This window comes from Myodes glareolus, chromosome 3 (assembly GCF_982192425.1).
Source record: "Myodes glareolus chromosome 3, mMyoGla1.1, whole genome shotgun sequence".
NCBI lineage: Eukaryota > Metazoa > Chordata > Mammalia > Rodentia > Cricetidae > Myodes > Myodes glareolus.
Genome location: NC_142028.1, coordinates 88,652,586 through 88,679,418, shown reverse-complemented (window position 1 = coordinate 88,679,418; position 26,833 = coordinate 88,652,586). Strand labels below are relative to the sequence as shown.

Here is a 26,833-nt window from a genome sequence, read left to right as displayed (position 1 = left end):
AACTTCCAAATCAAAGTTTCAAAACTGCCTATTATTTACCCATCATTTTTCTTTTCTTGGAGGAAGCTTTTCTTGTTTCTCTTGTCCCCCCCCCCCCCCCCGATTTGCTATAGGGTAGAACCCAAGGGTCTTGTGCTAAGCAGACAAGCAAAAGCTCTAACACTGAGCCACATCCCTTCCCAGCCTTCGCTTCATTTCTGGTAAACAAGTTCCCTCGGTTCGCGCTCAGATTGGTAGGCAAACAAGTTTGTTTAGGAGTAATTAGGCCTTCGAATGTGCTATAGGAAATTTTAACCTCGTGTATGGTTTTAAGCCTTTAAACATCCGTTGTCTAGTTTGCCTTGTTTAGTTTTTATCTGTGACTATCGTTATTATTTATAGCTCCGGTTCACATTGCTATTTTTGGTCTTTTTTGGATCTCTATTGAAGCAAATCGGGTAACTACTTGATTAATAAGGCAAAACAATTGCCAAACATTTCCATATTTTTATGTCAAAGGCACTAGAAAATAGCTCTCAGTGTTCAACTCCTTCAATTGCTAAATGAAGTGGCTAGTGATTACTTGTTAATACATAATATCCTTAAATTTTAAAATAGAGAAACATAAGATGGTAGACCTTTCCTGTACCTGGAATCGTTTTTAGGGTGTTAACTTGTGCTTCTATTATAGAATTGCCTTTATGAAGAAAGAAGAATTTTTTTCCTTTTTTTTTGTTTTTGTTTTTGTTTTTTGTTTTTCGAGACGGGGTTTCTCTCTGTGTAACAGCCCTGACTGTCCTGGAACTCACTCTGTAGACCAGGCTGACCTCGAACTCACAGAGATCCACCTACCTCTAAAAGGGTGTGCCTCATCACCAGGCTTAAAGAAGAGATTTTTACAGTAGTAGGAGTGCTTGCTGCCCTTATTGAAAATACTTAATTTTACTGACTTACAGCAAGAATGCATTATGTCTGTTTTCATTTCTTTACCTGTTCATAGTAAAAAGGGTTGCAAAACATGAATTTAGTGACCACAGTAATTTCATTTCACTTAAATGTCCCTGGGTTTGATCCACTAGCCTGAGCCTGTTCCTGGACTTCCCTCCTAGTGGGGTCTGACTTGTGCGCTCCAAGGAGGTAGACTGTGTAGCTGGTTTGTCAAGCATCTTGTCAGATGACCTTCGCTGGATTTCCCTCTGCTGAAACCCACTAGATGTGCACAGCAGAGACATAACCGCCGTACTGCAGGGCCCAAAGTTTGTGTTGTGTACAAAAATACTGAACCGTCAGTTGACTTCCTGCCCAGTGAGAACGTTATTTTGTTACATTAGCGTTTTTTGTTTTAGAAATGAAAGGGCAGAGCTATGCTTAAACTGGCTATTTCTTGTTTGTTAGTTGAAGCCACTCTTAGGTATTTCATCCTGTGGAGATGGAATTCTTAGGATTTGCAGGAACACATGGATGGTTCAATTTCTAGAACTTGACTTTTGTTCTCGATGTATTTGTTTAGTGAACTGGAATATCTTTTTATAGGCTTTGAGTGTTTATAGGTTCTCTTTGTTGTGTAGGCTAGAACCCAAGGGTCTCATGAACTTAAAGGAATGTAGGAACTTTATGTGTCACTGAAAATACCCTAAAATAGGTGAAGTGACACATTTATAATTTTCCTTGTCTTAATTTTTTAATAATTGGGTTTTTGTTAAGAACAGTTAATTTTGGAAAAGAAATTTGGTTTAAAATGTTTTTTACTTACTTCTGTATAGACTTAATAGGGTTTTTTTTGGGATATATGCAGTAAATAAATTACATTCTGAACTGCAGTGGTTTTGAATAAGAAAAACTGAGGACAGTATGCATTGACTTGGTAATTATGGGGGAATTGAAGCTTATTGAAGAAGCATAGCTCCACACAAAAATTTAAGCATTCTGCTTGTAGATTTACGTTGTTCTTTTCTACATCAGAGAATGATCTTGACATTTTTTCTAGAAAAATACTTGATTTGTAACTGTAAGTGGCATTAAACATGATTGTAATATGTAATAATTGGTTTTTTTATATACTGATCTGGCCATCTCTGAGTTTATAATAGGAAGTATATGTTTAGTGGTTCTTCCGTTGTGGTCATGTTAAAATGTATTTCGTGCACACAGAAGGATTAGTATATCTTCTCCTTCTTAGTTCTTTTCAGTAATATCTCCCAGTGTCTATCATTTCTTGTGATTCCTTACATGGGCTTACTAAAGGAGGCTCTCCTCTTACACTAAAAGGAAGGAAATTACAGAGTAGTCACAGGTCTATAAAGTCAGTGAGAGAAAAAAAAAATAAGAGGAAGGAATAGTTAGTTGATCCTTAGGGCTTTATAAGGAATGTGGTTCAGGGACCTTTGTGAACAAAGAATTTTGTCATTTATTTCAGAGCATGTAAACATGCAGACCCCCCCCCCCCCATTTTTCCATGCAGGGTTTCTCTATAGCTTTGGAGCCTGTCCTGAAATTCCCTCTGTAGACCAGACTGGCCTCAAACTCACAGAGATCCGTCTGTCTCTGCCTCCCAAGTGTTGAGATTAAAGGTCATCACTGCCTGACCATACAGGGATTCTTAAGAGGGAAAAACAGCCACAGTACAATTTAAGATCTATTTTTTTTCACCAGAGCCTTTCTTCTATAACAAAATATTTAAATAGACTTGCTTAATGTATTAGTTTAAATATTTTCAATAATAATACATTTATTTACTATTATATCCATCCATTTCTCTTTTTAAAAACGTAGTCCTTGGTTAGCATTATTTGTGATTGCTTGGATTTGATTTGTGGTTTGTTTTTAAAGAATTTGGATTGTGTTGTTTCTCTTCAGTGTTAGTTTCTCCTAACAGCAGTGAATTAAAACTGTAAACAGTTCTCTATAGTGGTGATGAGTTTTATTTTCTTTGCTTATTATTTATTTCTCAAAGCTGTCCAGAATAGTCGGGAACTCCAGTGCTGCATGAAAGTCTTGAAATATTTCATTTGTGTGGACTAAGTCAACACACTTGATAACCTAGGTGGGGGAATAATAGATGTGAGTTCATTTAAACTAATGTTGGTGAAACTGATCTATTTCCCTTATCATTTAGATGCAGACACTGCCATAGTCTGCCTTCATAGAAATAAACAGCCATGTAAAAATTTCTTGCTTGATGTTCAGAACAAATCTCATGTTTTTAAAGGATTAACAAATGACCTCAGAATTCATACCAGAGACTAAACCGCTGCTTGGATTTTTCTATGGCTATGTAGTTATTAAAGTGTGTGTGTGTGTGTGTGTGTGTGTGTGTGTGTGTGTGTGTTTCTAAAACAGCTTTATGTCATTGAGCTTGCCTTTTCCTATAGTCATAGTTTTAAAAAAAATTAAATCAGAAGACAATATTAAGCTTGCCCATCTTTTAACGGCATTTTGGATAATTTGTAATGAAAGTAAGCCTAGGTTTTAAAGGAACTTAAAGAAATTTAAGGCTTTTCACTATAGAGAAAATGAAACTGATCACCATTTATGCACTTTGTCCTACGTAACATAATTAGCCTGTGTAGCTCAGTCAGGTCCCAAACCCAGACTTGTGCGTTCCTGGTGCTTGTCTTCCATAATGCCATTCTACCTTGGGAAATAGTGCTGCTGTAGTAAATTTCCTAATTTCAACTCCAGGCAGTCTGGAGACTAACAGCGTTTCTGAGAGTAAAGACGGGTTTTAACTGATGCACATGTGTATGGGAGAGGGTGGAATGGGTAGCCTTAGACATGGTGTGCCCGCAGTGTGCATATGCATCCTGGAAAAGACTTCCCCAACTCCAGCTCAGCCTGTGCATCTATTCCTTCATGAATCTGTTTTATCTTCAGTCCTCCTAAGAAAGTAATGGCAACACATAAGAAATGGTGATAGAATTGGTTTGAGTGAGAAAGTCATTTCTTTTTAACTGAAGATCTAGTAAATACGTTGAACACATTAATTTTTGTAAAAAAAAATAGTAGTATTCTAGTTTGTTTTTTTCCCTAGAGTTTGTCTTTGACTCTCACAAATTAGGGTTTTCTGTTTTAGAGAAGTGCTAACAAGAATTGAAGACAGTTGAGGCACTGAGGTTAGAACAGCAACTTAGCAGCTCTGAGTGGGGTGGCGTACAGGAGCAGTTTAACAGCTGCTTTCACTTCAGCCTGTTTTTTCCTTTATCCCCTGCCTAGTTAGTTTTCTTTCCCACATAACATGTATATACCAAAAATCAAACTAACTTTAAAGATTATAATTAAATAGTAAAAAAAAAAAAAACCAAAAACACACAGTAGGCTTTTTGTTTTGCTTTTTGTTTTCTTTTCTTTTTCCTTTTTTTTTTTGTAGCCCTGGCTGTCCTGGAATTCGGTCTGCAGACCAGCTGGCCTTGAACTCAGGTCCATAGATCTGCCTTCCTCTATCTTCCTAGTGCTAGTTTTAAACAGCACTAGTGTTTTGTTTTGGCTTTATTTTTTAAAGAAATTAAGAGATTTATGATCCTCATTTTTCTCTCTTAAAAAAATTAGTAATATGTGAGAACAATTGAAAATTCCAGCAATACAGAAAACCATCATTATGTTATAGACTTGTGGTGTTATGTTTCTTGGAAGAAGCATGTATTATTTCTAAAATTTCCACCCAACTCTTCTCTTTAAACAAGCTATAATAATAAATAATACACACACATATTGATATATACCTATATGTGTAATAGTAGGCTATGTTGATGTTGCTTAAAGATCTGAATGGTTGAAGTCATTCATATTTTTAACAATACTGTGAGTATTTTAAGAGTATTTTATTCCTTTAATTTTTTTCTGATTATGTTCATAAAAAATAGATATTGTTCAAAAATAAATACCTAATTTACTTGTAGTTTTGTTTTACCTTTCTCCTTTTTTTCTAACTGGCTGTAATATTAAAAGGTAAAACATCCAAGCTCCTTTGGAATAGATTGTTAAGTCAAGACTAGTTCCTAAAGAAGCATAACTGTTCAACAAGATAAATAATCAGTTTGTTTTTATATTTGAAGCTTGCTCTGAGTTGGTAAGAAAGATTTTAGGAATAGAGAGTAGCAAGGAAGAAAGGAAGAGAGGTTTGACTTTGTCTTAGCGGTGTGAGGTGTAGTGGAACCTTGACTGAGAGCCTCAGCTGCCTTCATCACACCATGAAACCTTCATCTTTCCAGAGTTTGCTATTGTGTGAAACAAGTGGAAAGACTAGGTGTTGATACTACATATATGATTAAAATAAAGTAACTTCATTTGAGAATTGTAGCACTGTAAATATAAATTGTGTTCTTGTATGTTTATAAAAATGCTTTAATTCTATATTGATACTCCTGTATTGTGATATTAAACACAACTTGATCTTGAATTGTTTTTGTCATTTGAATAAAAGTAGTGGTCATAGTAAGAACTTTTAAAATGCTTGTTTTCAATGGTTAATCTTGATTTGATTAGATGCAATTAAGTTACAATAAACTAATCTCATCCTTTCCTCCTAAACTGATAAAATTTTATTTGTGACATAAACCACTAAAAATATAGACACTTAGCATGTCCTGTCCCTCTCCAGCTTGTGAATGTTACCTTCCATCTAGTCCAACATGTCTAACAGAATATTAGCTCTCTTTGAACATTAAGCAATGTGTTCAGGGGAGTACTCTCTGTTTAACAATGCTGCCAGTCCTCTAAACACAGGCTTCTTAAGGAATAGAAAGTATTTGGGGCCTTTTTAGAACTTCAAGCTGGCAACTATTTGCTACTAATACTCATCAGTGTGATATTGTTATTTACTGCTGGTGAAAGGCCTGTCATAAACTGAAGTACACAGCTTCCATATTCAGTATCCTATTATTGATAATAGCTAATGCCTTTAAACTTGTTCATGTCCAGTAGTAGTTATTTTCAGTCAAAAGATTACCCCCTCCCCTTTTTTTTTAAACGCAGGGTCTTAACTATGTATTTCTGGCTGGTCTAACACTCACTCTGTAGACCAGACCAGCCTTAGACTCACTAAGCTCTGCCTGCCTCCCGAGTACTAGGATTAAAAGTGTGCCAACATACTTTGAGAAAACATTTTCTTTTTTACTCAGAAGACTGAAACATTGTAATGTTAAAAAAAAATATATTATGTTCAGGAGCTGTTTTTCTTTGAGTCCTAATCCATAAGAAATTGTGGTTGTTGTTTATGCCATGTATGTTTGCTTTAGACATTTACTTAAAAAGGAAAAGGAGTATGGTGAAGCTTGTCTGTAGTACTTATCAACTTGGTAACAAATGAAGTCATTGAATGATGTAATTCAAGTCCAAAGGTTAGACTTACAGTTGGGATTACGATTTTAAAATGTGATTTGCTGGATAATAGCTTTAGTGTCTACCTACACCCATTTCACGTCAGAACTGTGTGTTCTGCCCTTTTTATGATTCTATTTCCATGGCATCCTGCTGTCCCACTTCTCATCAGAGAAACCAACTAAACAATTCTATTAACTGTTCTGGCATGGTAACTTTAAAATAATGGTGGTATGGTATAGAAAATACATAATACTATGTGTAATCGGAGGCTGCTTGTTCATTCCTGGCTACCCAGACCTGAAATAATCACACAGAAATTGTATTAATTAAAACACTGCTTGGCTAATCACTTAGGCTAGTTGCTAGCTAGCTCTCATATAAGTGAACCCATTTCTGTCTTTTTGTATTTTACCGCAAGGCTCGTAGTTTACCTTGGTACTGGTGCTAGGGCTTCTTCCTCCTCCAGTGGCTACATGGCATCTCCTGACTCGGCCTTTTTTTTTTTTTTTTTTGGTGGTGAAGGGATGAACTGCTCTCTTACTCAAGTTTAGAGGTAGAAGTTGGACCACTGAAAAAATGTGCTTCAGAAGAAGCCAACATAGGCCATTACTAGAGTCTGGAATGCGGCACTGAGAACAGTACTACCACGGCGTAGGCAGGTTTCAGAGTGGTGGAGAGCTCTGTCTTAGAGCCCATGGCTTTGAAAATCAACCACATTTCCCCATGTTTTGTTTTTTGTTTTGTTTTGGTTTTTTGGGTTTTTTTTTTTTTTGCCTTACCTCTTGGCCCTGTTGTGTTTAGCAGAAGAAATAATCTTAGAGTATGCTCTTTTGCCAGTGATTTTTTTTTTTCCTTCTCAGAACATCCGTGGGTAGCTCTGGCTGAACTGGCATTTAAGTTCTCCCAAGTTGTTGAATTTGTCTAGAAGGAATTTATGTTTGAAGATGACTTGTTATAATTGTAAATTAGCTGAATTGAGATAAAACAACCACACTGTCAAGTGGCAATATTAGTAAAAGTAGTTGCTACCAATTTTATCTTTATATTTTTCCATTTATGGTTGTTAATGAGTGGTACCGTGATACCTGTAAGTTCTGCACTTGGTTGGGATGCTGAGGCAGGAGATGATGAATCAAAGCCATCCTGAATTTTAGAAAGGTCTTGTTTTTCTAGAGGGTAAGGTGGGGGATATAGCTGTTGGTAGACTACTTGCCTAGCGTGTGCTTGTTTGAAGCTCTGGGTTCAGTCCCTAGTATTGTGGTTGGGGGAATGTAATTGTTTCTATCCCTTGTTTCACAGTTTGGTTTTTGTTTTGTTTTGGGGCTTTAGAAACCACTGATAACAAATTTTGTGTATGGTACTTTCAATATAAGTAGGATAAAAACTATTTCTGAAGATTTTAAGATCTAAAACCATACCTCTTAACTTGTCTATGTTTTTAAGGACTGTATTTATTTTTAAAATCAGAATTAATTTTATATTACTAGTTTTGCTTCTAAATCCAAGAGTGTTTTAGGTTTTTCTTTGGGCTTTAGCATAATGGAAGGGAAAGATTATATGAAAATTTTGGTTTGTGTTAGACATTAAAACTTATTGTAAGTTTTTGGTGTCACTAGTCATTGAATGCTTCTTAAAATGCTTATGAAGGTACATTACACAAAATGTTAATTTATTTTCTTTTCCCTTTAGCCATCTGTTGAGTCTTCAAGTCCAGGTAAGTATTTTTTGTGTTTTTATAATCCTGTCTGACTATTTGTCCTATTAGTCGGCATAAATGCTAGAGGAGCTAGACTGGCATCTGACTTGCTTTTCTTCTGAATGCTTCTATTTTCTGGGGAAAAAGAAATGGATGAAATGTTTGACTGCCCTTGAAAGTCCAGGTGAGGCTGCTGCAAGTCCCTCTTCTGTCTAGGCTTTCTTCTCTCCTCTTCTCTTTGTCCCTCTCTCCTCTTCTTTCTCTTCCACTCTTTTCAATTGCTTTACGTATTTCTTATAGCTTAAAATTATTGTTTAATTAAAAATGAATATGAAGTAATGCTTTTGAAAACGAGTCAGCTTACAGATACTCAGAACATTTTATTTGACAAAAAAATTTTAATGTATTTACCAGTGAAGGACATAGTAAAATAAGCCAACCATTCAGCAGGGGAGTAGGCATCAGAAACAAAAGGAATTTATTTGTAGATTTGAGTAGGATAGGTTGTATATACTCTTAACTGTTCATCCTGGATTTTTATATTCTATCTTCAATATTGCACATAATTTTTTGTTCCTTGGGAGTCCTCTACGCTTTGTTTTGTTTGAAAAATATCTCACACATTGAATATTTAGCAAAGTTTAGCATCGCATTGCTGAATTTTGCTTATTGAAACTATTGGCATTTATATTGTAATTTTATTTTGGGGGGGTTTCGTTCTTTTGTGGGATGGTTCTCTCCCCCACATACACACCCTCTTGGAAAGGGTTTCTCTGTGCAGCCCTACTTGTCTTGGAACTTGCTTTGTAGACCACACTGGCCAGGGATCCACCTGCCTCTGCTTCCCGAGTGCTGGTTAAATGTGTGTGCCACCACCACCTAGCTTGTATTGTAAATTTTTTTTGTGTGTGATTAACATGAATAGTCTTTTTTAAAAATCCAGGAAGCTTTCCATGGACATAACTTGTTATGTTCTGGAGGTTGGATTAAAGTACTGAATAACTTGAGTATTGACTTTACAGTTGTTTTTAGCAATTAAAGAGAGTTTGTCTTCTTTTTCCAGTATGCATAAGTATATTGATCTTTGTAACTTTTTTCTTTTAACTTTGTGGCTTATAAATGAGTTCGGGATGGTAGGAGTTAGAAGTAACATGAGATCAGAAAAGTGTAATCACTGTATTGTTTATAGGGTATAGAAATATTTTCAGTATTTTTTTCTTTCAAAACTTCAGAAATAAGTTTTCAGAAAAAAGAAAATGGATTCCTTGTGTTTATGCATGTAAGGTTGCAGATTCACTCTACTTTAGAGTTTCTTTCAAGCCATTCATCAATAAGTATGTAAATCTCAGGGCCTTTGGCAGAAGGAGCATTTGTTGCTACACAGAGTTATAGAGAGTTACTAAAGTTGATAGAATTATGGATAGAGGACTCATGTAAAAAATACTGTTTAACTGTCAAAGGCTGCTCTTCATAGCATCTGTACTTGGGAGTTAGTGCTAGCAGTCATAGTCACATAACTTTGCTAAATGACTCATCTATAGACTCAATCAGCATCATCCAATGTGCAGGCACAGTACAAAACCGTTACATGTGAGAATTGTAAGAGAGGGAGGTTTTTTAAGTGATTAACTAGGTATACATGATACATTGTAGCCTAAAGTTATGTTTGTTCCTTTAAAAAGATAATCCAAAAGTAGATGACAGAGTAGTGATTATCTTAACTCCCTAGCATGATACTTAACTTTTACAAAACAAAAAGATGTACTTGTTATTGAGCTTCCCCTCCAGGAAAGGATCCTAATAATGGGTCTGCAATCTGGCGGACAGTAATGTGATGGTTTTTGCTCCTTTTGCAAATAAGGTAGTAAGAACCCATACAAAACAAACACCAGTTTAAGGCAAGAAAATAGTTGAAATTGCAAGTTTATATGTGGAAAAGGAGTTGGAATTAGAAGAGCAACTCATTTACACTTTGGCATTTAATGTAGTGGGGGAATGAGATGACAGATCTTAAGGTAGAACTGTCTGCAAATGATAGCCAAAAACGAAAAGATCTCGGGTAAGTAATATGACGTTCATGATTTGGCACTGTGTACAGTGACTTTGGAAGTGTGTAAGTAAGTGGATAGGAGTATAACGATGAGTAGTTACAATTTAGCAGAATTATTTTTGGCGGTGCCTATACTCAATAAGAACTATGTTAGGTTTAATAATGTCCAAAGAGAGGGATGGTGATAAAATCTTTTTGTATGGATGGATGTTTTGCTTGTGTGTATGTATATACTGTGCCCATGCTTGCAGCTTGTGGAGCTCAGAAGAAGAATCCCCTAGAACTTAAGTTAAAGGTGGTTGGGCGCTACCAGGTGAGTGTTAGAAACCGAACCCACCTCGTCTGCAGGAGTAACTCGTCCTCTTAACCCTGAGTCCTTTCTCTAACGCCAGTAATACAGGATTTTTGTTTCTATTTTTGCTTTGAGTCTTTCTGTCTGCAAACATCAGTAAAAGTGTAGCATAGTCTGTGAGACTACTTCATTGTTGACTGTTAAGTGTCTCATAAGAAAAGTTTCAGGAAACTGAAGGGATGATAAAACTAAAAATCCAAGTTAATGGTCCTTTTCTGTGTCCTCATGGAAACCCTCCTGCCCAGTAGTTCAACTGCTACTGTAACAGCAGTAAATTACGATAGTCTGTTGTAAGAAATTAAGAGAGGATGCTTTTCTATTTTTTATATAAATCATTTTGAAACTTGCATAATTATTATTACTCATTTTCACTAAAATCTAGTATAAAATAAAATTAGATTTGGTGTTTATATTTATTTAAAATCATTTTCAAATACTTCTCAAAAAGAATTTTGTCTTTCAGGTGTTTTTGCCACCTATCAGGGCTTGCAGGTCACATATTTTAGTAAACTCAGGCTCTCCATAAGTGTTCTTTGAGACAAGATACTAGAGGACTTTTAAGAAGTTTGGAACACAAGACTTGAAATTACAGCTAGGACTCCGTTCCATCTTTGCTGTATTTAGAAGTGCTACTTACGTTCCTAAGCCTTGATTCTTTCTCTCCCCCCCCCCCTTTTAATGGAGTGCTAATACTTCATACTACTGCTTGAGGATTGAAATAATGTTTGACAAATGATCGAGCTTATTAGTTTGCACATATTTAAGGGGGGGTTCTTCTGAATATTGTGGGAATTGACTAAAGAATCTGAACCATCGGTATGCCCTGGTTTCTTAATTTTACTTATTGATTCTCTTACATAGTTTGAAATAAGGGGATTGTTAATGCAACCCTTAACAATAAACTGATTAAAAAAGTAGTTTTTTCAATGTTAAATGACATACTTGTCTATAAGTAAGCAGTGCTTTTACAAACTGAAATGTTGTTGGTTTAGCAGTAATCAAAACGTGAGAAATATCTACAGAACACCCACATTCCTAGCTTTTGCAGTTTGTTTATTGGTAACCCTATTGAATCTAGTGATATCCCCCCAACCAAGGCTAAATATTGATTAGGATACATCAATTCCTTTGAGTTTCTTGTATTGCCTTTGATAAAAAAATTTATATATCTTCTTAATAAATTTTACTCCTATTACCCCTGAGCTATTTCAGATTAGCTACATAAGTTGAAGATAATTGCTTGGGTATTAGAATATGTTTTCAAAGTAGTGCCGATAGTACACATATATTTTTACTAGATGGGCGAGTGTTGTTTAACAGCAAGCATACATTCTGATAAATTCAGGTGGCTGAGCAAGTATCATAAAGCATACCTCTGACCACATGCCTGTATGGTTTAGCCTCTGTAATATATACAGCCTGTCATTGACCTAAAAAAATCACTCTGGTATGTGACTGTTCAGACTATCAGGTACCAGAGAGACTCTCAAGCATTAATTGGGTGCTTAAAAGTTGTTTTTCCCCCCTCCACAAAAAAAGAGACCACTTTTACTTGACAGAGCTCTTTTTTCTTTATAACTTGAGTTTCCTGTTCAGAAGATTACAGCAAAATTTTTAAGTTACAGATATTCTGCCCCCATTTCACAGTATAACTGATCATATAGGAGTGAGCCTTGGCAAACAGTAGTTCCTTGCAAGAGCTTTGGGAGTGGGGTTGAGTAAAGATAGTAATTTTTTAAAGCAAAACATTTATTGTGTCTATCTTTTTCCTGGTCCTTTTTAACATACATTCAGCCTCAAATAAAAAATGCATATGTACTAAAATAATATTGGTAAGATGCACTTAATTTGGTTTACCATACGTCTGGAAATGTTCTTTATAGGAGGCTCAGCAACATCAGAGGACCATGAGTTTGATCCATCAGCTGACATGCTGGTTCATGATTTTGATGATGAGCGCACATTAGAAGAAGAAGAAATGATGGAAGGAGAGACAAACTTCAGTTCTGAAATAGAGGATCTTACAAGGGTAATTGACCTATACTAGAGGTGAAGTGGTGTAGCATGTGGAGAGGGGGACACTGGAGACTTTGGTGCTCTGTTATTGCTGGAAAATTTAATTACCCAAACCATAGGTGGGATATATAACATTTGAAATTGAGGCTAAACAGATTATTGTGTAAAATAATGGAATTCAGTAGTAATTTTTGGTAAAAACATCTTATCTTTCAGAAATGGGACATGAAAAGATTCTAAATTTTCTCTTGGGGAAACCCCCCACCTCCACCCCCCCTAGTTACTGCATCTTTATTTACCCTCTTCAAAGCCCGATTGTCTTAAATATCATTGTTTTCTTCTTTGTGATTAAAGTTCTAGATTGTGTGTGCATCTTGCTATCAGGGTTACCTTTGACCTTTCTAGACTCAGTGTACCTTCTTGTTCTTGGGAACTTTTTTCATTGGTATTAAACAGAGCTTACCATTCTCTATCCACAATCTACTTTTCTCTGTATTCCTTTTATCTTCAGTGTCCTCTGCACATTCTTGTTTACCTAAACTTTTAAGTGTTTGTACTTTTTGGTTATTGCTGCCAGACCTCCTGTTCCGTTCTTGCTTACTATAAAGGTCAGCTACATCAGAATGTGCTCTAGACATAATGAGTGAAGCCAGTTTCCCAGAGGGGGCTCCCAGTCTGTATCTTCACTACGCAGGGCTGAACCATCTGCCTACCAACTCTGAAAACTGCCAAGCTGTGTGTTCTAATCTGTTCAGGGTCTCTGTTCAGTTTTTTTTAGTTCATATTTCTGATTGATCTCTTCCATCTCATTCTCCAACTTGATGTTTTCCTTAAACATTTTGGCAACTATCTCTAAAATTGTGAACACTCATAGATTCAATACAATACAATACTTAACATTCCTTCCTTACATGTTTCTTCTCTGTTTATAAAAATTGTCACTTTAAGTTACTTACATTGTTACCTAAGTCTGAACCAGGGAGAGTGTTACTGTGTTACAAACATTGAGTTTCTACATAAGCCTGCTATTGCTCTCCACTGAAATATCTCTAACCAGTTCTTGTTCCATATCTACCTCAGTAAGTCGTCTTTTCTATTCTAGACTACTATGACCACTTCCTAATTGGTTTCCCCCGCTTCATGTTTTACTATATTTCTTCTGATATATTTCCATGCAGCATCTATAATGACCATTCTAAAGTCCAAACCCTTTTATTTCAACCTCCTATATAACTCCTAAAGAAATCTAGACTCTTTAATCTTGCTGCAAGGCTAACTGCTTGATAGGACCTTTTCCATTTACCACAAAAACCCTGTTAGACACTGTGCCTTACCAACTGCCTTTGTTCTTGGATTAGCTAGTTTGTTCCTGTTTTGAGGTGTATTTGACAATCTGGGATTTGCTGCTGCCTTCTTTGGATTTAGTGTTGCCATTTATATATGCTAATTCGTTTTTAAAAAATAAAAATGCTATATCCAATTCGGTATGGTTTAGTTTTATTTCCCTATCACAGTGCATGTGCATTTGTATGTATGTATATGTAATAATACCTATAACACTCATTAATTTCTTAAAGGGATCTGGTATTCTCTAATAAAATTTATGTCTATGACCTAATTAGCTCCATGATAAACGAAATATAAAACAGACACAGTGCTGGTGTTCATAGAGAAAATAAATGTTATTATTCTTTTATAGTAATTATCTGTGTTTCAGAATTTAGTTGGGGATTTGAAAGGAGTCCTTATACTATTTAGTTCAGTATTGCTTGGGTCCTGTTTGGGATCGCTTAACTACTAAAACTAGCATTATCCACAGTGCCTTAGCAATTTTTTTTTTAACTTTGACCAGAGAACTGATATTTTTTTTTCTTTTTGAGAATTTATTTAGGCAGTGATATTGTATTTTGGTTTTAACAGCCTTTCAAAAAAAGAAAAAGCCCTTGTTGTACTTGGGGTCAGAAACAGTCTTTGGAAGTAAGAAGCTAGTCAGTCATTAGTCAGTCATTGCTTATTTTTCATTAGGGATTGGTAATTGAAAGTTACAGAGGTTCGAGAAAGGAAGAAAAGAGTGGAACTCATGCTGTATGTTTTCGTCTCAAGCAGTCTTATACCCGCCCAGCATCTCCTCTGACTTTCCACATAGATCAAAGTCTTGGGCTTCAGTATCTCCATATCTAGAACTTTTGGAACCTGAAAACTTTATAGGTATAAACCAAAACCAGTTTAACTTACTGATTGCTCATCTGCTTTAAAGAGGCAAGACAGTGGTGATGTTCGGGGTAGTGCTTTTCATTTGGAGCTTTTCATTGTATGAAATCTGTCTTGTTTGTTTTTATGTAATTGTGGACAATCATAAATTAGTAATAAATTTAACAAATGCATTTCACTCTAACCTCTGAGTTCTTTCAGATCAAAGTCAACTGAATTAGGTCAAAGATAAATATTTAAATATTAGAATACTTTGAAAGTAGTTTTAATTTTATTCAACTTGAATTGTAAACTTTTTATTGCTGCGGGCTTTAATATGTGCCGCTATTGCCATATTATCATTCTCTCTCTCTCTCTCTCTCTCTCTCTCTCTCTTTCTCTGTCTCTTTTTCTCTCCCTCTTCTCCTTTCCCCCCTCTCCCCATCCCTCCCTTCCTTTCTCCTTTCTCTCTTTCTCTCCGTCTCCCTTCCCTTCCCCTTCCCCCCCTCCCCAGAACTGGATTTACAGTTGTGAGCCTTGTGGATGCTGGGAATTGAACCTGGAACCTGGTTTTTTTGGGAGAACATCAGTGCTCTTAACCACTGAGCTATCTTTCCAACCCCATACAAATCTTACATTTAAATACTTTGGTACAGTTAGATGAATTAATTAGAATTTACTGTGGAATACTAATAGGAATGTTAAAGTCATGCACACAGTTCATGAAGTTATGTGTTTGCTGTGAATTACCAGTACTGAAATCTAACCCTTTTCCAGTGCTCTGTTAAAACTCACAAGACCAACCATGGGCACAATTGTACCACTACACTCAGAAGAAACATTAGAATCAACTACATCTATATATATTTAAATGCATTGTAGAAGAAAAAGACTCTTATTAGTAATATCTATTCTTAATACACACTGTAAAGTACTGAACACATTCCCAGTATAGCACTACAACCTAGGTCTAGGGATTCAGGCGGCTCGTGAGAAAGCCTACACTGACCTCTTGGGTCATATCCTTACTTTTTTGTAAAAGCTGTTTCCCAGTTTCTTATTTTTGTCACTTCTCTGAATTCTCTTTCTAGAAAAAAATGTATGACGGATTGAGGGTTTTTTTGCAGTATACATGATTAAAAATGACAACATGACCACTTCTAGGTATCGTTGAGGAGATAGTTTTTATTGTAAATATGAGAGAGAGAACAGCCAGAGGCATCTGGAAGAGTCCAAGCTGAACATGAGCATGGCCAGCAGAAGAGACCTGTCCATGAGAGGAGAGAGAAGGGGAGATGTGAGAGAGGAAAGGAGAGAAGGGCTAAAAAGGACCAGGAGCCAAGAGAAGAGGACCAAGAGAGTACTTGACTGAGATGTCTGGGTTATCACAAGCTGGGGGAAAGGAAAGCAACCCTCAGGCTTGAAGGGGCTTTAAGGTAGGGTGGGGAATGAGAAGTACTTTGTATGCTAATAGGCACCACAGTTAGCCATTTGTCCTGAATTTCTTTGGGACCTGATGGTATGCATAGGCTGAATTATAAATATAAAATGAACCCCAAGATGGAAGTTGTAAAAGAAGTTTACTGACTTTATTTCTTTGTAGTTTGTCTTCTAGTCAATGACTAGCCCCTAAGTGATTTGTTACCTTAGGAACTGTCTTTAATCTAGATGTGGTCCCTGAGGACTTAACCTCCTCTCTTCATGAGCCTGTATTGCTAAGTCATTTTAGTACAGTAGATGATGTGAAGAATAAGCCATCCACCAAATGGCTCTGCTGTGAAAGCTTGTATCTGCCACATTCATGAGAGATGAGTCATCTCTTCTGCAACCAGAATGTTGGTGCTACTCTGATCTTATACTATTGTGTGTCAGTGTTTGATGACTTTATATCTTCCTCTCTTGACTTTAATCCAGAGACAGTATTTGTCTTTAATTGTGTCTTGGTATTTTGCCTGCACATGTGTCTTTATACCATGTGTGCCTGGTATCTATGGAGGGAGGCCAGAAAAGGGTGTCAGATCCTGTGGAACTGCAGTTACAGACAGTTGTGAGCCTCTGTGTGGGTGTTGGGAACCAAATCCTGCTCTTCTGCAAGAACAGCAAGTATTCTTAACCACTGAACCATCTCTCCAGCTCTTGTTTGTCTTTTAAATAACCCCTTCTTTTAAAGTTCAGCCAGTGTCCAGTTAGCTTACACAGATATGACTGCCCCACTTTTTATTATCGTGTTTATGCATCTTACTTCCTAAAGCACATTATAATGTGCCTGTTTTTATTCACCTTGTGTCTTTATCCCTCTTAGTCTTATCTTCTCAGCCCTTATCTCATTTTGCATCAGGATGGTGAATATTTAACCTGAGTCAGATTTTAAGGAAGAAAGTATATGTGATTAAATAAGCAAGCCAGTGAGTTAGGTAACCTGGGTTCTTAGTGTAACTTCACTATCCCATAAGCATATAACTTGATTAACATTGTTAAACTTCCGTCCTTAGAAAAATAATGTCAAGCACTTGGCACAATGTCTGGCACATGTTAAACTACTAAATAAATCTTAGTTGTATCATTCCTGCAGTTCTCAAAGCTGAAGCACAGCTGTGAGCATGTGCTATATGCCCCATAGCTTTTGCTTCTGTCCTTTTTTGTAGTATGAAGGCTGGCTTGTTGGGGTTTCTGTCCCTCCCAGTACCCCAACAGCCGGCAAGCAACAAAGAAAATCACACACAAGACTCCCTAAGGTTATACACTGATTGGCTCATTAGGTCAGGCTTCTTGCTAACTCTTATAACTTATATTAACCCATTATTCTCATCTATGTTAGCCATAATGGCTCCGTACCTTTTTCAGCTGGGCAAGTTACATGTTGCCTCTTCGGTGGTCTGTGCAGGAGTGGCTGAGAGAGAGCTTCTACTTCCAGAATACTCCCAGTCTCTTTGCTCCACCCCTACTTCCTGTCTGGCTTTCCCGCCTATACTGCCTGCCTGGCCAATCAGCGTTTTATTAAAATATGATTGACAGAATACAGATAATTCTCCCGCACCATTTCCCTCTCTTTTTTTTTTTTAAACAAAGGAAAATACCCATAATCCATTTGTTGGGAATGTGGGCGTAGTATTTCAGGCTACTTCCTGCTGGTTGGGGGCGCTGATAGTCTTAAGGGGACCTAAAGAAAATTTAGAGTTATAATCAAGTCATGACTGGAGTATCCTGTGAGTCTCGATCATCTCAGGCAGCAGTCTTGAACCTGTTCTGGATGTAGACCTCTGTCATCTGGGCCATCTGTTCCTGTTGGAGATTTCTCAGGTGGCCTCCCTTGGTCAAAGGTGATTATTCTTAACTCTGAATAAATCCAGAGTCTCTCGTTTTCTGTGGAAACAAAAGCAAAATCTCTTCTCCAAAGTAACATACCTTTTGACTTCAGTTTTGAAGCCAAGGTATTTTCAAAATACCTATTTTGGGTTAGTTCAGCAGCATTTATAAACAAAAGTCTTTTAGCAGCTGTTGCTCCTTCCTCAACAATCAAACAATTTAAAGAGAGCATAATAACATACAGTATCAAGATTCTCTGTGCATTTTCCATCTTTATGTGGCTTTATTTTAACCTCTATTTCTTTTATTTTTACTTTTACTTTTTAAGACAGGTTCTCTGTATATCTTTGTCCTGGAATAACACTGTAGACCAGGCTGTCTTTGAACTCACAGAGATCCTCCTGTCTCTGCCTCCCCAGTGCTGGGCTCAAAGGTGTTTGCTACCACACCTTGAACTCACAGAGATCCACGTGTCTCTGCTTCCCCAGTGCTAGGATTAAAGGTGTGTACTACCAAACCTTGAACTCAGAGATCTGTCTGTCTCTGCCTCCCAGGTATTGGGATTAAAGGTGTGTGCTACCACACCTTGAAGTCACAGAGGTTAACTACCTCTGTCCCTTAAAGTCACAGAGGTCAACATGCCTCTGCCTCCCAGGCATTGGGATTAAAGGTGTGTACCACCACACCCTATATCTCCCTTTCTTTTTTATTTTTAATGACTTTAACCTTTTAGCCTGCATATATTTTTAACACTGTAAACCATTTAGAGGTTTTCTTCATCTTTGAATCTCTCTTTACTGTTTATCTCTCTTTTTCTGACCGCATGAGCCTTTAATTTACAAAGCAATATGGAAAGCCGTGGCTTTGACAGCTAGATCCAGTTTATTCCTTAGCTTTCCAGACTCATAGCTGAGATACCAGCCACAGCTGTGTTCACTGCCACAACTTTATGGCGTTTCAAGGTCCTTGCTAGCAAGCAAGCTGCAGCATTTTGCTCACAGACCACTCTCAGTCAGACTGTCTGCCTGAAAGAGTCAGAGTTTGCCCTGGCAGGACAGCCCAGAAAACCAGCATTTTAAAACAGCACAGCTTTTTTCCTGCTACAGCTTAAAACCGAAAAGCATGCATTCAGCTTTTCATCAACACCGTTTAAGTGCTTCGCGGCAGGACCTCTTAAAAGAGCTGCAAGGTTTTGCAGCTAAAGCTGAGTCAGGAAGCCTCTCTTAGATGAGAGCATTTGCTTGCCTCTAGCAAGCAGAGCAGACCCGAGAAATTGCTGCTACCAAGAAAACATGCTTTACTCTATTTTTTCCCAAGCTTTCTCAAGCTTTATGTGGATTCAGTTATCCACGTCTGGGCGCCACTTTTTCTATATCCTTACTCCAAGATGGAGGGTAAAATACAGCTATTTCATTACGATGTTTCAGTGTTAGTTGAATGATCCCTTAATACCTGGTAGAATATAGACTTTGTTAATGAAACTAGAAAAATGTTCTCTTCTCTAGACTAGGTGACTGATAGACCCTCGTTCACTTATGTCTACTGGCCAAGTTTTAATCATCCTTTAGGCTTTTTCTCTGAAATCACTATTGTTGAAAGCATTAGAATCTCTGAGAGTGCAAAGACAGAACTGTATCTGGAATTAACATAGTCAGTGAATTCACAGAGTATTGTGCCTAGCATGTGATTAAGAGCAGGAAAATATCTATGATTTGAGGCTCAAATGATACCTTAATTTCTGATTTTGGTTTTTCAAGATAGGGTTTCTCTGTGTAACAACTCTGAAGCTCTCCTGGAACTAACTCTTGTATCCATGCTGGCCTCAAGCTCACAGAAATCCGCCTACCTCTGCCTCAGGAGTGCTGGGACTAAAGGCGTGCTCCACCACTGCCCAGTTTTAATTTCTGAGTTTTAAAATGATAGGGCTTCCTTTTTCAAATCAACTTCTCATCATGCTTATTCCTACATTATGTGAAATACTCCCTGCATTTTTTTTTAGCTGATTCTGACGAAATACTAGAAACAAATTGAGAAACTTTTATTTATTACATTTTTGTTTTAATAAAGAAAGCTTGCCTAAAGATCAGAAGGGCAAAGCTAAGCCAGTAGGGCCAGGCAGTGGTGGCACACACCTTGAATCCCAGGATTTGGGAGACAGAGGCAGGTGAATCTCTGTGAGTTCAAGGCCACCCTGGGCCACACAAGATCAATGCAGAAACAAATCCAGGTCGTGGTGGTTTACTCCTTTAATCCCAGCACTAGAGAGAATATAAAATGTGAGGAGAGAGGCTTAGTCTGCTTAGTTTATTTAGTCTGTGGTCACGCAGCCTTGGTAGAGGTGAGACTTCTCTGGTGACTTCACTGCTTTGCTTTCTGGTTTTCGGGATGAACCCGTTTATCTGACTCTGGGTTTTTATTATTCATGCTACAGGAAGCTGAGTGTTTTTATTCATGTCTGCCTGGTACTAATGAGGTATTTCTGTTGTAGACCAAGGAGATTGTAGACAGCACTTTGAGCTTTCTGTTTTGTTCTTGTGGGGTAAGGAGATGAGAGCATTACCTATGGCCAGAGACTCCTGTTTCCTGTTAACTTAGACCCAGAAACCTAGCAAATCTGTAAACTTCTCAGTCCTTCTAAAAATGTCATTGGCCTGAGGGATAGTACAGTGTTAGGGGTGCACTTACTGTGTAAGCATAAGGATCTTAGTTTGTATCCCTGCACCCATGTAAAAAACCAACCACTGCTTAGCTGGAGTGTCAGGAATAGGTTGAAGGAGGTCCCTTAATACCTGGTAGAACATAGACCATGATAATGTCGTGTTACTGATATGGGTGACTGATAGACCCTAGTATAATAATATCCTGATAGAGTAGGACCACCCAAAGTCCTCTGGCCTCTGGATGCTTCATGCACCACACATCACTCTCACCCCCGCCCCCACACACAGATGATGTCTACCAATCTGTTGTTAGGAATGTCCCCTGATGCGCCCACGTGTGCATGGACACACACAAGATATCAGAGATAGTCATTTAAGAAATTTAGTTAGCAGAAATTAAGTGTAAAAACAAAAAACAGAATGCCCACTATGTCTGGTTAATCTGTTACTGATCTTTCCATAGCTTACATCTTTTTGAAATATTGGTGGGGAGAGTAGTCTTCACTTACTGTAGAAAGTTTGTCTGCTTTTATCAGGAGGGTCTGCAATTTTTTTTCTTAACCATTTATCATTTGGCTTCAGTGGCTGACTTTCTCTGTGTGCTAGTTTTATCACTGGTTCTTCTAGTGGAGTCTGTTTGTGAGGTATTGAGGAAGCCCCTTTATATCGTCTCTGCCCTTTCTGGTGTTGGAAGTATTACTGGATTTTTGAGAAATAATATTTTATGAAGTGACTTGCACTTCTTATCTGTGTTACATGAGGAAAAACAGTCCATGTTTTAACCACTCTGTTTTTTCCAAGTGAAATTCCTTTTTATACAGTTGCTGTCATCTAACCTTCTGTAAGCTAACTGAGCTTCTTGTCATGGTAGTGAAAGATTTTTAAAATAGTGTTCGAGCTTTATTTTCTCCCATTGAAAAGGATGATTTGCTAATATCTTATCATACACCCATGAAATAGTGTCCTTTGAGATTATCTCATACTAATGTAAGAACATTTTTTGAAATTTTTTTAAAATTGCAGATTAGAAGCCTGGCAGTGGTGGCGCACACCTTTGATCTCAGCACTCAGGAGACAGAGGCAGGCAGATCTGAGTTTGAGGCCAATCTGGTCTACAGAGTGAGTTCCAGAACAGCCAGGGCTACACAAAGAAACCCTACCTCAAAAAAAAAAAAAAAAAAAAAAAAAAGTACATATTAGAGATCCCTTATCTAAGACATTAGGCCAGAGACAGACTAGGATAAGACCAGCATCCTATTCTTCAAGCTGACCTAATAAATAAGACAGATCAACAGTCTAAACTGTTGTTCAATATGTTGTAGAGTGGACAGAGTACTGTGATCTAGTCAGAAAATGATTTCAAAATAGAGTATAGCCATTTAAATGAACTCTGTTAAAGTGCCACTTAACACTCATCTGTTATTCCAAGAAATGAACTAAAACTGAAGCAAGCTGAGTTCTCCCAGCTGATAAGAACGATAGTTGCAAACTGCCATGTTAGTGGGTTGTGTTTTTTTTTTTTCATTTTGACTCATAACTTTAGTAGCCCTTACTCATTAACTCCTGTTGCTAAACCTACTTCTTATTTGGTATGCCCATTGGGTTTAAGGAAAATTACACGAGCTAGAATTAGGAGGTCCAGGGGTCAGAGTTTTTAAAACAGCACGTGCTGTGCCTCTGCTTTGCTTCCGTAATATGAAAATAAAAGTAGCAGATATCACCATCTGATATTGTTAAAGATGTGAGGAGATTGTGTGTTTCTGAATGCTCTCACTCTTAGAGAACATGAAATCAAAAGCACCCAGCTCAGATGCTTGACCACCAGGAGATGCTGTGGGGAGGCTACTGTGTGTGGAAATAGCCCATTTTCTGTCCTTATTGTTTCTGGGTCTTGGTATTGAAGTTCTGTTCTTTTTGAGTACTGATTCTTAGTCTTAAATTTCAGTGTCCTTGGTACACTTCAGATTTCCAATGACCAGTTCTTTTAATACCTCAAGTATGGTTTTGGTTATACTTTAAAAATAACACAGCATGGCTGTCAATTAAGTGTCTCAGCTAACATGGTGATGCCTTGCTGGATGTAGCCATTGTTTGTCAAACTATAGAGTCTACAGATTACTGGACCCTTCAGAATTGAACTCTCTTCCAAAGTAGGGCCACAAGTTGATTGACAATGTGTAGTACAAGTATCAAGTGTTATTTTCTTTCTATGAGGTATTTATGTGTGTGTGCATATGTGTGTCTTTTGGGTGTGTGCCCATGGGTGCAGGTGCCCAAGAAGGGCAGAGGTGTCACATCCCCTGGAAATGGAGTTATAGTCATTTGTGAGCTACCCACATTGATTCTTAGAGAGGGGAGATAAACTTTGTGATATCAACTTACATTATACATTCCATTGTATATGTCACCTCTGCAAAAATATGTTTGATATGTGAGCTAGACTTCTGTTGATCAGTATAGCACATAATGATGGGAAACAATAAAATACATTGTTCTATTTAAAGAGCACCATTTTTGTAGATTCTGAATTGACATGTTTTTCCTCAGAACATGTATGTAAACTTGTGTTTGTATGTATAATATGTTGAGATAAATTGGGTTAAACTTTGATTTTTTATATATCAGAATTTCATTATTTCTGATGCTTGACATCACTTGATTAGTGGTTGCCTTCTGCAGAAAATGGATTTTATTTTTCCAAGTAAGACTGTTTCTTCATTTTATTCATAGTGGATATGCCTTTTGGAGGACTTGAAGGTTTGGCTAAAGCCTTATACACTAATAAAATCATTGACCTTTAGATTCAGATGATGAAAATCTGACTGTATTATAGTGTAACTTGTATAATTTTAAAAAAGAAAATTCTTTAATGTCTGCCCATGTTCCTCATCTGTGTGATGGGATTATTAATGCAATAGTCCCGTAGACAATCAATGCAAATGTTATTTTATATGTAAATTGAAGATTACTTTAGAAAAATATAGATGACTTTGTAATCTAGTATCATTCTTTATGTAATTGCTGTTGTTCCTGCAGTGTGAATTGTCTGAGTAGGGAATTTAATCTCCCTTTCTGGGTTTTTTTAATTAGATGACATGCCGTTTTCTAATTATTCTCGCCTTTTTTGTTCATTTATTTAATTTTTTTTCTAATTATTCTCTTTGCCTCAAATTATTTAGGGTACTGTTTGTAATAATCCATATATAAAGGCTAACTGTGGTATGTAGACTGAATTATTGCAAAAATTGTGGTTGATTTCAGACTATTAAATATATGAACAAGTTAAAGTTGGTCAGTTTATAGGAATAAAAGTCAGTTCTCATAGTTTGAAAATGCTAAACATATTAGACACAAAACCACACAATGCTGCAAAGAAAAGGGAAGTGTCAGTTTACAGATTTGTGGATTAAAACATGAAAAATATGAAATCATTGATTTCAAAAATTGATTTCTTTTGGTGTACTCAGGAAGGCGACATGCCAATCCACGAGCTTCTCAGCCTCTATGGTTATGACAGCACTGTTCGCTTACCTGAAGAAGATGAGGAGGAAGAGGAAGAGGAGGAGGAAGGTGAAGATGATGAAGATGCTGATAATGATGACAACAGTGGCTGTAGTGGGGAAAATAAAGTTAGTGCTTGTTCATTGTTTCTTTTTTTTTTATCTTATTTGTGAAACATTTTTGGTCCAAAATCCCTGTTGTATTTGTGAAACCATAGATAGTAAGTATTAAGCTCTAAATGTAAGTTGTACGGTAAGATTAAATTTCAAAAATAAAAATATAGAGATGTGTGATATGAAAATTGAAAATCCCTTGTAATTCACTCCAGTGAGATAATTCTGATCTATGTCATTCTAAATTTCTTTTACCTTTTTCTAAATTGTACAAACTTGAAAAAATGTTGTTACTTTTAAATAATATAGATTGCTTTGCAGTTCTGTATTCATTTTTAAAAATTATTTTAGATACCAGAGGACCACACTGCTTTCTTAATTTTACACTCAGTGTAACTCAATTCCTTTACCAAAACTCGCACTGCTAAGTACCCTTAGCTAAACTCTAAGTGACTGGGACTTCAGTTCTAAGGTTTTACCCTAGTTCCAAGTGCTAACCCAGGAAGTCATATTGTGTTTGGTGGGTATATTATGATCTTATAGTTACCTCTAAAACACAATTTGACTATTGGCCTACAATAACATTGTTCATATCGTAAATACATTTCTGATTTTATAGGAGGAGAATACAAAGGATTCATCGGGTCAGGAGGATGAAACTCAGTCTTCCAATGATGATCCCTCACAGTCTGCTACTTCCCAAGATGCTCAGGAAATAATTCGCCCACGTCGATGTAAATATTTTGATACAAGTATGTATTATCATTGGTATAGTTAAAAAGTACAATACCTAAAATTCTAATATGGTTTTATTGATACTTGAATTCACTTATTCTGAAATTGCTTTCAAAGGCAAATGGATTTTGTTAGGAGTTACTAGAGTATCAAAATGAAGGCCCTGTTCATAATGCACGTATCACAGCATTGACTGCTTTATACACAGCCTGAACATGGGTGTGTTCCTTTTATTTTGTGTAGTCTTGAAGTTTTTGTTTGATTCTGAACCATCGTTGATGTATACTCATGTGTTGTCACTCAGCAACAGGGATACGTTCTGAGAAATAGGTTATCAAGTTTTTTGGTTATGTGACTAATGTGGACACAGCACCTCAAGATGGCAGGGCCACCATCATAAATGAATTGAGTCTGTTGACCAAAGATGACATCAGGCAGTACATAGCTATATATTTGTAGTGTTGTCTTCTCTAATCTTTTTTCTCCTGGGTGTAAAAACGGTGGTCAATTCTTGGGGTGTGAACACATGCTAATATAGTTCACCGGTTTCCACTGTGGGGGGATGTCATGTGCAGGTTAGAGAACAACAAGGGTCAACTTTCTCCTTCCAAATTATTATGGTTTCTGAGAATCAAACTCTGGTAGACTCCTTATGTAGCTGAGGATGACCTTGAATTTCTAGTCTTAATGTCTATCCTGCAAATGCTGGGTTTATAGGCTTGTGCCACTATTCCTCTCCTCGTGCAGTGCTGGGGGTTGGACACAGTGCTTAATGCATGTTAGGGAAGCAGTCTCCCAAGCCCTATAAATCATCCTCGTTTCAGTGAGCATAACCAAGCAGCGGCTTGCCTGGTGTGAGTAAAGTAAAAATTGGGGCGAGTAAAGGTTTTCAAAATGTACCCAGCCTGCTTATTCTTCCCCTACAGTTTTGCTCCAAATTTCCCAGTTTTATAAGGAAAACTGTTTGAACAGCATTGCTTTTTCTGAATCTTTGTCTTCTATGTGAAAAGTTGCTAATCGTGTAACTTACTTTGTAACTAGACCTTAGTAAAGATGATGTTGACACTAATCCTGAAGTAGTTGTGTCCTTACAAAATCATTTTCTGAGAAGAAAGTTGACAAGGAGATTCAGTTTTTCTTTTATTTGGGGATTTTTTTTGTTGTTAGTGTCTTGTTTTAAATATTGTGTTCATTATTTAATTTTAAATATGAAAAATATGCAAAATCGGCAGACTTTTTGGCATATCTAAATATTTGATGGTATGTATAAAAATACGATGTATAGATATGAATAGGATAGTCCCTTTTATAGTATCATTCTTTTATGTATTGTAGATAGTGAAATAGAAGAAGAATCTGAAGAAGATGAAGATTATATTCCATCAGAAGACTGGAAAAAGGTATTTTTCCAAAACTTATAGTATTTGAAAAGCAAAAAATATTTTGTAATCAATCATTTGTATTGAAAAAGTCAGTGTATTAGCCTTTTTTGTGATGGTTAAGCATTTTGTAAATATTTGTTTGTGCTCTCTATTCATATATCCAACTAGCAAATATACCTTATCTTTTCATAAAATGATAGTGTGGGTAGAATGGGACTTTACTGAGTGTATTGATACTCAAACTAATATTAGAAATCCAAACTTCTAATCTTCTAGTCCTAAAGTAATAAATGTTGATGGTCTAGGTTGGGCTGCTCTACAAACATAGAATTAGTTTTAAGATAAACTTGCAACATTAGGTTCTTTTTCCTTAAAATGTTACATAGCATTATTTAATTAACCACACAGTTAAATTTTATAGGGTTTAATTTTATGCTATTGCATAGGAGTTGAACCTCTTAAAAAATCATAGTACACACTGTGTTAAAGCAAATCATTTCTGTAGGAGGATGTTTTCCTTAGTGAGAGATGATTA

At 36.7% G+C, this 26,833-nt stretch overlaps 1 protein-coding gene across 10 annotated transcripts in view; it reads left to right on the top strand.

Annotated features, from left to right (window-relative positions):
• The window catches only part of Mier1 (MIER1 transcriptional regulator), a 52,873-nt gene that overhangs the window by 5,650 nt on the left and 20,390 nt on the right, over positions 1–26,833 (top strand). For 6 of the 10 annotated variants that reach the window (XM_048453211.3, XM_085686333.2, XM_048453213.3 and 3 more), the window contains 5 exons: positions 7,987–8,011; positions 12,279–12,424; positions 24,035–24,196; positions 24,801–24,933; positions 26,252–26,316. In XM_048453211.3, coding sequence (XP_048309168.1) covers positions 7,987–8,011; positions 12,279–12,424; positions 24,035–24,196; positions 24,801–24,933; positions 26,252–26,316 — 531 coding nt within the window. Of the gene's footprint in view, positions 1–7,986; positions 8,012–8,140; positions 8,178–12,278; positions 12,425–24,034; positions 24,197–24,800; positions 24,934–26,251; positions 26,317–26,833 lie in introns of all 10 variants that reach the window. The other 4 variants (XM_087904778.1, XM_087904777.1, XM_085686334.2 and 1 more) reach the window with 2 other exon arrangements.